The sequence below is a fragment of the Pseudorca crassidens genome, chromosome 1 (genome assembly GCF_039906515.1).
Source record: "Pseudorca crassidens isolate mPseCra1 chromosome 1, mPseCra1.hap1, whole genome shotgun sequence".
In the NCBI taxonomy this organism is placed as follows: Eukaryota; Metazoa; Chordata; class Mammalia; order Artiodactyla; family Delphinidae; genus Pseudorca; species Pseudorca crassidens.
The window spans coordinates 13,640,077-13,650,687 of NC_090296.1; the positions used below are offsets into that span (position 1 = coordinate 13,640,077).

Sequence of the window (10,611 nt, forward strand, 5' to 3'; positions counted from 1 at the left end):
CCTTCAAACCTGAAGGGCACCTGCAAACCCAGCCCTGGTGCTACTGCAGGAATCTGGGTCTTGTCCAGGGCCTTAACCCCCAGGACCGCTGGGAAAGATGAGGACACGTCAGGGGAACTCAGGAACACAGCAAGTTCCCGTCTTCTCAGGCAGAAGTCCACGTGCAGCTGTCAGAATCATGAAAGAGAGTGGACACTGACCTGGGTCGCCAGTGTGAACCGGTTGTCCATATGCTCACCCCCCACGGAGCAACAGGCCTGCACCAGCTGTTCCAGTTTGTCCTTGGGAACGGGCCTCACTGTGACCACCAGAGGGCAGCAAAAGCCAGCAATGGTGGCACAAGGCACCTCTGTCTGCCAAGAAATCAAGTGAAAAAATGTTAAAAAATAGAATCAGCACAGATGAAAGCCCTCAGGACCAAAAGTTCAAAGCAGCTCAGTGAAGGAGGAGGTCCAAGTAGCCATCATAAAAATATAGCTTCTACTTTTTTTTTTTTTTTTTTTTTTGTGGTACGCGGCCTCTCACTGTTGTGGCCTCTCCCGTTGCGGAGCACAGGCTCCGGACGCGCAGGCTCAGCGGCCATGGCTCACGGGCCCAGCCGCTCCACGGCACGTGGGATCTTCCCGGACCGGGGCACGAACCCGTGTCCCCTGCATCGGCAGGCGGACTCTCAACCACTGCGCCACCAGGGAAGCCCCCTAGCTTCTACTTTTATGTGACATAGAGATGAGGAAGATTGCTGGTAATTATTGGTCTAAAACAGAGAATCTTAATTTTGTACTCACCCTGGACCCCTTTGGAAGTCTGGTGCAGCTACGGACCTGCGTCGAAGTAGTATTTTTAACTGTGAAAAAGGAAATGCATAGGATTACAAAGGAAACCCATTATGCTGCAAATGCAGTTAGCAAATTATGAAAAAACTATGATACGGCGATAGGTTTGCTTCTTCATTAGCAACTCAAGCAAGGAACAAGATGGGAGACCTACCCTTGGAAGTGTGAAGTAGCGATCAACATACGGGATATTTCTGAGGTGTCAGGAAGGACTGTAGTGTGACATGGGCACGTCTGTGACTTCTTTGGGCAGCCACCAAATCACAGGGGCTGCTGACGTGGTGTCGTTTTTTTCTTTCATTACAATCATAACGGAAGGAAACACTCCATTTCAGTTTGAGGCTATGAAAAACATGCAAATTTTTTCCCACCCAATTTCATAGACCCTCTGAATTTTCTCCTCAGACCTCAAGGGGCCCGTGAACACAAATGCAGACCTCTAGGAGAATCAGAGGCAGAGGGTCCCCAGGAAGCGGGAGCCTCGAAGGAGGCCCCAGGGTCTCCTCTGCCCCATGAGTCCACAGACCCCACTGAGCCCTGCTCACTCCTCCTGCCTCAGTGGAAGCTGCCCAGGATGACCTGTGTGACTTGCCCTGCTTATGTTGGTTTTTTTCCCCCCGAATGTTTTCTGGTCCCTGTAGTGGGGCTTATGAAAGCTTCAGGCCATGGCCAGGAGGATACACCACTGGGACAGTCTTGGTAGCTGCTTGAAGGACGTGCTGTTAGCACCCTGGCAGTAGCAGGATGAAACCTTGGTGTGCCTGCCAGGTTGATGTCTGCAGAACAGCACTCAGGAGGGAGCACATGCCAGGGACACTCACAAGAGACCGGCAGCACTCCTCAAGGCCAAGGAGCCTCCTTCTGGGGGACTCCCTGCATCCCCTCAAGGCCGCCAACCGAATCCATGATGGCAGCCTGGCCATTTCTCCCAGCAGCCAACGGGCAGAGGCATCGATGTTAAACAGAAAGCTATCTGGTATCCACTGGGATGGTGAGGTGTGGCTAGACCGTGGCTCTGCAGAGCACGTCCTCTGGGCAGCAATGGGCACCTCTGTGCAAAGCATCTTATAATTGGCACACCTCCACTATGGGCATTTTACAGATGGGAACCAGGAGTCCTGGGTTCCAGCCTGGCTTGGGGATTTAGGCAAGTCCCTTTCTCTCTCGAGCCTGAGCTTCTGCATCTAAAATGAAAGGCTGGCCAGGATGAGCCGCGAGGCCCTCCCGGCTCCTACCTGCCACAGACAGTGGTGTGTTCCAGGGCCAGCCCTGCAGGGACCCAGCCAGCAGCTGCGGTTCTGCAACCCCCCTTCCCAACCGTCAAGAAAACCGCTCAGACACATATTTCACACATGAAAAGCAGCACGCACTCTGGGCAGCCTTGTTTCTCATCAGAGGCAGCCTGGGCCCCTCTGGCAGGAGCCCAAACCAGGCAAGTTTTAATAAACGTCTCAGACCCAAGATGAAATCTCCAATCTGCGTCCTCCGTAAAGAAACCTGGGGCTGGCTGTGGACACTGGCTGCCCATCCATCCAGCAGAGTATGTTCTCAGACTTCACACAAGTGTCCAGAAGGGGTCAGGGGAACGAGCGATCTGGTTCTCCACTCCCCCCATCTCCCTACCCCGTGACAAGCAGTGGCTGGAATAAAACCTCAGAAACACTGCAGAAGGCGGCCCCGTGGCGGGCACGTCATCCGAGAGGCAGCCACTCTGCATTAGTGACCACCAGCGGCCGAGGCAGCCACTCCTCTGCATTAGTGGCCACCAGCGGCCACCTCTGGCCAAGAACATGACCCAGCTTTCCTGACAGAGACATGACCTAGCAGCTAACAGCCTGGCCAAGGCTCTGCCACAAATCCCTGGGCATTTACCCAGCCAGGCGCGCTCTCCCCTCTGCCAGGGAGCTTTTTCAAAAATCTCACTGAGGTGCCCGAAGTTAAAGGAGCCAGACAAATTCCAAACAGGTTTGGTTTACACAGCACAGTGATCTGCCCGGAAGGGCTTCACTCGCACTCCCAAGGGCATGCTGGGTGCTCACAGAGGTAGGCAGGGGAGAGGCTGGTGGTCCCATTTTCCAGATGAGGAAAAAAAGCCCAGAGAGGTTAACCGCTTGTCCTGGATTGCCCAGCTAGAAAGTGGCCAGAGCTTAGGTCTCTTGCCTCCTGCACCATTGTTCTCCCCACTGCAGGAAAATACAAGATGACCCACGTTCTCAAGTCATTCTGCCCCTGTGGATTGCGTCCCTACCTTGTATGCACCCATGTGGCCGTGGCCTGCTGAGTCCCTTCTGGGGAGTCCCCCCTTCTCCCAGGCCCCTTCCAGGGAGAAGCTGCTGCCCAGGAGGAAGGCCATCATGTCCTTCAGCTGCCCCGAGGACTCCTCCAGCGAGGTCAGGCTGCCCGTGCAGGTGCCGAACTCATACTTCCAGAACTGGGGACAGCCCGTCCTGGAGACACAAGGGAAAGCTCATAGGCCCCCAGACTCGGTATGGACTCTGACAATGCATTTTTAAAAAGGACTGGGGAGGGAGAAGAGGACACCTGGGGCTGAAATTTCAGACACCAGCACCAAGGTGGTGAGCACAGTTTTGGGCAGGGGGCCTTGCTGGCATCCTTCAACATCCTTCATCCTTTCCAGACTGGAAACTATCAAATCAGCATGAATATACTGTAGCCCCTGCCCCTACCCTATTATATTTCCTGTAACCTCAACCGGAAACCAGCCAAACCAGCAAGAAAAGGACAATGGTGCCCTCTCTGCCATCGAGGCGAGGCCCGCAGACCAAAGGGACAAGGAAGCTCTCAGTGCTAGCAGTGGAAAGGTCTTTCTCTGCTCTCTTAGAGAAACTCCTCCACAGGGTTGAAAGTCTTCAGTCATAAGCCTATTCTTCATTCACTCCAAAACCATTTTGCTGAGTCGCTCCTCCGTGCCAGGCACAGGCCAGGTGATGGGCTATAGTGATGGAGAGGATAACGGCCAGCCTTTAAGAAGCTTGAAATCCCACACTGGCAGGCGAGGCTCCATTGAAATCAGATGCTAGCAATACAGAGCAGTGAGTGCTAACTGCCTAGATAGAGGAGTGACTCAGAGAAGGGAGAAATCCATTCTCTCCCACAAAAGGGGAGAGGCTGGAGCTGGGTCCTAAAGGCTGAATAGGAGTTCACCAGCTGCACAAGGGAGAAAGCACATCCTAGGCAGAGGGAGCAGCATGTGAACAGCATGGAGGCATCAAGGCCTTAAGAGCCGCTGAGAGGGCAGCATGGGAGGGGCTCGCAAAGGAGCTGACCTCGGACCCAGGTGGGTCTCTGAAGGCCCCTCCCACCCCTGGAGTCCACAAATGATAAGAGAAGAATGTTCCTGGGAACTTTTTCTCTGAGGAGACGGTTGGGGATGACTGGACTGTCGGAGGGGGTTAGGTACTGAGCCAGGGCCTGGTCACTACAGGCCTGATATCAAGTAAGGTACAAGCCACAGGAAGGCACCAAAGAACTGTATTTAAAAAAAAATATTTTATTTATGTACGTATGTATGTATTTGGTTGTGCTGGGTCTTAGGAGCTCCTTAGTTGTGGCATGTGGGCTCCTTAGTTGCAGCATGCATGTGGGATCTAGTTCCCTGACGAGGGATTGAACCCGGGCCCCCTGCATTGGGTGCACGAAATCTTAACCACTGCGCCACCAGTGAAGTCCCTACACCAAAGAACTTTAAATGAGGGAGTCACGTGATCAGATGTAGAAAAAGTCACTCCAGGGGGAGAGAAGATGGGGATGGGTTGGGAGAATAGGAGAGGGAAAGAGTGGGACAAGGAGAACAGTTAAGACGTCACAGGATTTTCGGAGAGAGATGTGAGCCTGAGCTAGGGCAGGAGAAATGTGGGCTCCCCAAGTGCTACTATGGAAGCAGAATCAGTAGGGCCATTTATTCCATATGTTGTATTTTAAAAGTCTGGGAGGGCTTCCCTGGTGGCACAGTGGTTGAGAGTCTGCCTGCCGATGCAGGGGACACGGGTTCGTGACCCGGTCCGGGAGGATCCCACATGCCGCGGAGCGGCTGGGCCTGTGAGCCGTGGCCGCTGAGCCTGCGCGTCCGGAGCCTGTGCTCCGCAACGGGAGAGGCCACAGCAGTGAGAGGCCCGCGTACCGCAAAAAAAAAAAAAAAAAAAAAGTCTGGGAGAACATTCATGACAGTATTAACAATGTCTGTCTCTGGATTTAATTGCAGGTGGTTTTATATCCTTCTTAATCCTGTGGAGTCAGGTTTCTAGCTTGGGCAATGAAGTGGACGGATGGCAGTGCCACCTGTCCAGGGCTGGACTTCCTTGGTAGTCCCAAAGATTTTTCCCAGGGCAGAGGCAGGGGCAGGGGACAGGGGTAGGAGTGGACATGCGAAGACGGCAGCCCCTTCCAAAGCAACAGTCATGAGTGAGGCTCCATGCCAGGCACCATGGGGTCCGCCAGGCTGGACAGAGAGGTTCCTGGTGACAGACACACCTGGCTGCAGCATCTGGCCACTCCCAAGCTTTAACCCCGAAAACTCAGGTTTTTTACCTGGTACCTGGGACAGCACCCAGGGCAGGCAACGTCCACTTGCCTGGCTCACTTTGGCCCAGCAGCGGCAGAGGGCCACTGTTGACTTGGCAGAACTTTTCAAAGGCCGGAGCAAGGGACCTGGGCAGGGCCACCACACTGGCTGGCTGGAGCCCTGGGTTTGGTGAGAGAAGGGAAGAATGCAGTCAGTTCCTTCTTGTAGAGGCTTTTTAACTTAACTTTTTGTTGAAGCGTAACATACACACAGAAAAACGCACGTACGTGTACAGCTTGATAACTTTCACAAAATGAACGCATCCATGGAACCGGCATCCTGGTCAAGACACAGAGTGTTACCAGCATCCCAGGACCCCCTGTGCCCCTCCTGGTCATCATCCTCCACACGCACCCCACAGGGATAGCCACTGCCCTGACTTCTAACGCCACAGATTCCTTTTGCCTGTCCTTCGTACATGTTCTTCCTAGAACGGAATCATACGGTATGTGTCTTTTGAGTCTACCTTCCTTCACTCACCAATAGTGGGTTCATTCTCATTGCTCTGTGGTATACTCATTACTACAATGCATCTACCTAAAACTATTGCTGATGGATATTTGAATCGCTTCCGGTGTCAGGTTATTACAAATGGTGCCTCCGTGAACCCTTTAGTACATGCATTTTGGGCACACGTGTGCACGGTTCTGTTTGGCACATACCTACGGTTGTAGGAAATATAATTGCTCAGCTTTAGTAGATGCGGCCGAGCAGGTTCCAAAGTGGTTGTGATATTGACCAGGGCTCTTGGCCTTCCCCAATCAATAGAAATTGATAAGAGGTCAATCAAGAAATTCTGGGTTTGGTGATTGGCCCCTTTATTGGGGCCCCTGCGGCCGCAGGAGGGAACGACAATAAGTAACAGGTTCCCTTGCTCGCTTCCCGACGCAGGGTAAGCTGGTTCCTTACATGGGGTGAGGGTAGGGGTGTGTCTAGGGTCTGGGCCGGAGCTGTGGCTTAGGTGTTTTGCCCACCCTTTTGGTGGCGTTGAGTGCAGGGGTCATGCACAGTACCCTGCTTTTGCTCCTGACTCCCTGTTTTTGCTCCCAGCTCTTGAGAAGTGGCAGTTGGGTTTTTCGGTCTTTTTGTTATCTTTTGTCCAGAATTTGCCCCAACTGCGCATGCACACAGTTATTTTTAGTCTTCGCATTTTGTAGCTCCAGGAGACGTTCGTCCAGGTGCAAGCGTTGCAGCACTGCAGCAAACGGTCCCAGGTCCCAGCCGATCCCAGTTGTACCGATTTATACTCCCACCAGGGGGCGCGTGAGTTCCTGGTTGCTTCATACCCGCTTCAATGCTTGGTGTTGCCTCTGCCTTTTTCATCCCAGCCTTTCCAGTGGCATCGAACTGTGGTTTTGATTTGCATTCCCCTGATGAGTAATGCAGATGAGTGCCTTTTTGTATGCTTTATTGGCCATTTGGGTGTACTTTTTGGGCAAGAGACCGTTCACTTCTTTTGTCTAGGCAGGTTCTTAACTGGGCAGGCTCAGAGTCCTCGACTCTCCTCCAAAGAGATAGTCTTACTGGAGTTTTAGAGGAAGACCCCCACGTGCACGCCACAGTCTCCCCCGGGGGCAACCAGCCCACCTCTGGAATGGGAAGTCCTTTGGCTTTGGAGGCAAACAAACCCGAGTTTGAATCCTGATTCTGCCTCTGGCCAGTGCTGTGACCCTGGGCTTGGTTTTCCCATGGATAAGATGGCAGTAATCATACCTACCTCAAAGAGAACTCCTTGAGTCCTTTCCTGTGTGTAAATTACCTAACACACCGGTATTCGGGAAGTAGGGGTTGGAGTTACATTCATTCAGTGAATCTTGTATAGACATTTAAAATTATGGTACAGAAGAAATATTTAAAGATATTAGAAGATATTTGGGATGTACCATTAAAGGAACATTAATAGGTAACAAAACATTATGTTCAGCATATTCTCCTTTTTAAAGGAGATGAGAGAAAGAACTAGAAGGAAACACATCTTCATGTTAATCACGGCTATCTCCACTGACAAGATGGTAGGTGATTTTAATGTTCTCCTTTGTGCTTTCCTCAATATTCTAGAATTTATGCAATAAATAGGTATCTGGAGGAAAACTGTAACTGGAGGAAAAACAAACAAGAAAAGTTATGTTTCAAAAAAAAGGACTATTTCCTTAAAAAAAAAGATCATCCCGAAGAAAAATATACTCTTTTGGAGAAATAACCTTGGTGACAAATCTCCTAAATGCCAGGTATGCTCCATCAACAAGTGGACATTTCTTTTCTGCAATAATATCTGTCAGCTAATATTTTCTGAGTGCTTATTATGTACCAGGGTCTCTGTGCTAAGTAATTTACATGTGTAATCAATCATCTGTATTTTATACAAGAGGAGAGTAAGGCTCAGAGAGATAGAGTGACTTTCCCAGGGTTACACAGCTGGTATGTGGCACAGCCAGGATTCAAGCCTCAGACAGATGACCCCTGTGTCCCTCTGAGGTCACCACTGGGCTGCAGGCACGGGCCTCCCCGGGATGGGTCCACCATCACCTCCAGCATCTTCCTCCTTGGGCATGGGGTAGTGAAGCAGATGTGACCCTCTGCAGGGAAAGTCTGGGACTGGCTCCTGCTCTAACTGCCTGGAACTCATTACCTCAAACCCTACAGAGCCTGCCAATGCTACAGACTTTGCAAAGGAGGTCAAACTGAACACCCCCCGCTGCCGAAAGCTCAAGGAAGCTGGCTGCACGGCTCAAGCAAGCCCAGCGTGCTCCAAAAATAATCTGGAGTGAGGGAAGGGAATTCAGCCAGCCTAGAGGCTGCCCATCCCCTCCCCACACCTTTCTTACCTCCGAAGCCTGTTTCAAGAGCAAACTGGATTAATACCATAAATCACGAGGTATTACGTGCACAAAGCTTCTCTGTTTCCTTTTTAATTAAATGTACTTCAGAAGGCACTGTGTTTCGGTTTTGCTCATCTCTACTGCTGGTCATAGAAAGTCCCCGCGTCGTCCCCATTAGTAACAGGACCTGGAATAGAAGGCTCCGTGGTGCCTTTTTGGAGGGACGGTGGACACACGAGCTGGGGCTACTTTATGGTCTGCTGTCTCGGGCTCCATCTAAGGTCACAACAGCTTTTTCTTTGTGGCGAGAAATGAAGTGTGTCCTCTGAGTCCTTTTACCCAAAAATCAATGTTTTCATTTTTTTTAAAAAAACTTAATAACAAGAGAAACAAAAAAGAAGAAGAAGCAGCAGAAGCCTTTTAATGTTCCTAATCTGATCTAAAGCCCTGGAAGACGTAGTCCCAAGCTGGAGAGCGCCAGCTGTTCCACAAAATGGACTGCTTTCCTTGTGGAGAATCCACGACAGACAGCAGCTAACGTGGGTCCCGCATCTTATGTACATCAGCTCTGTGGGGAAGATTCCGTGGTTACTTTCAGTAATAGATGAGGCTCAGAGAGGTCACACAGTCTGCCCACGGCAACAGCCAGTAAGGAGCCACCTGCGCCGTTGGCCCCCCAAGGTTCTAGTGAGCAGGGTCGACCTGGTTGAGCTAGGGTTTGCTGGTCCATCATGTGTACGAAGGGTTGTGGTCCACTGTTCCTTGCTGACTCTGTAAAGCACACTTCCCGGTATTCACATCATTAGGAGCCCCCTCCCCCTTGACGCTGGCCTGGGCCACATGATTTGCTGTGCTAACGGGACATTAGGAGGTGTGATGCAAGCAGAGGCTTGATATGTGCTTGTGCATTAGGGCTTGTCCTCTTGGAATATCTCCCACGGAGGCCTGAGCTACTCCGTAAAGAAGTTTGGCTTCCACTGCTAGAGGGGCTTCCTAGAGAGAGAAATGAGAGGCTAGTCCCAGTGGTTCCAGCCATCCCAGTGGACACTCCAGACATGTGAGGAAGAAGCCATCTTGGTTGTCTAGTCCAGTGGACACCCGTGGAGCCCAGCCTCAGGGCAGAATTATGGTTTAAACCACTAAGTTTGGGGTGGTTTGTTAGGCAAGACTAGATAATTGTTGGCCCACAAATAGCGACAGAGGCCGGACGTGTCCATAAACAAGGAAAACTGTCCTGCTTTAGTATTTTAATCTGTGTTGCTGGTGACTCCACCAGAACCAGAAAAGTCTTTCCCGTTGTGATTTTGCTGGGATCCAGGTCAGTGACAATTTGGATATCTGTTTTCTCTTGCAGGACCCTTTAGAGCCTTGGGCGTCACTCCTGGGATGTAGTAGGGAGATGGGTGCCACCAGTCCAAGGAGGGAGACTTGGTCTGAATCAAAAGCAGATTAAAATGCGGCGTAACATGGGGACACTTTTCCCAGAAGGGAAAACCTTTCCATCACCGGAGGTCGTTGGCGGTTCTGCCTATGGAGCTGTGGGGACCAAGCAGAGCTGGTTGGTGATAGCCTTCGCACCTGAGTCTGGTCCAAGGTGCCCGCTCCTTCTGGGAAGTTAATTAGTGACCAGCGAGAATCTCCTTCTGCTCTGACTTTCCGTCTCCCGTGCAGAAGCTAGGCGTCTCAGGAGTTCCTGGGCCCTACATGGCTGGTATTTCCAGGGAATATTTTTTTAACATCTTAGCACCACTCACCCCTAGCCATGCTGGACATGTTTCTGAGGTTTGGTTTCTTCTGTAGAATCAAACTCCTCACAGCAGAGGGAAGGCGGGACTTCAGGGGGAGTGGGAAGGTCATCCCTGGATGGGCCACAGAGGATCCGGGTTATGGGACAGGGAGGGACAGATGAGAAAGCACAGCTCCCTGGAAGGCAGCAGGTGCAGCATGAGGACTGCCTCCCGACCTGCCCAGGGCTGCTCCTGGCCCTGTCCTGGGGTGGTTGTTATTTGGAGCAAGTTCCCGCCCAGCCCCATCCCCTTCATGTCTCAGTTTCTAATGAGAAATTCCTGACACTTCAAGATGCTCTTTCTTTGGCCTGGAATGTCCTCCCTGCCTCCCTCCCAGAAGGCCTTTCCATTCCTCAGAACTGGTTCAGAATCTTCTACCTCCAAGATGTACCCAACAGGCTCGTACTGGCTGGCGCTGAGCTGCCTTGCCCCCAAAGCATTCTTTGAGCCACTGATTTGGGCCTGGAGTTGCAGTCAGCCTGATGTTCTACTTGACCCTGAACCCCCTTTCTCTCTCCCAGAGAGACCCCGAGTGCCTAGAGGGTAAGTCCATAACTTAGGGCTCTTCCTCAGCCCCCAGAGCACTTATC

At 51.6% G+C, this 10,611-nt stretch overlaps 1 protein-coding gene across 1 annotated transcript in view; it reads right to left on the reverse strand.

Moving 5' to 3' along the window:
* The window catches only part of DGLUCY (D-glutamate cyclase), a 46,675-nt gene extending 36,584 nt beyond the window's left edge, over window positions 1-10,091 (reverse strand). The window contains 5 exon segments of the mRNA XM_067735921.1: window positions 201-228; window positions 231-353; window positions 3,082-3,280; window positions 5,382-5,535; window positions 9,989-10,091. Coding sequence (XP_067592022.1) covers window positions 201-228; window positions 231-353; window positions 3,082-3,280; window positions 5,382-5,535; window positions 9,989-10,091 — 607 coding nt within the window.
* Between the last annotated feature and the right edge of the window lie 520 nt (window positions 10,092-10,611).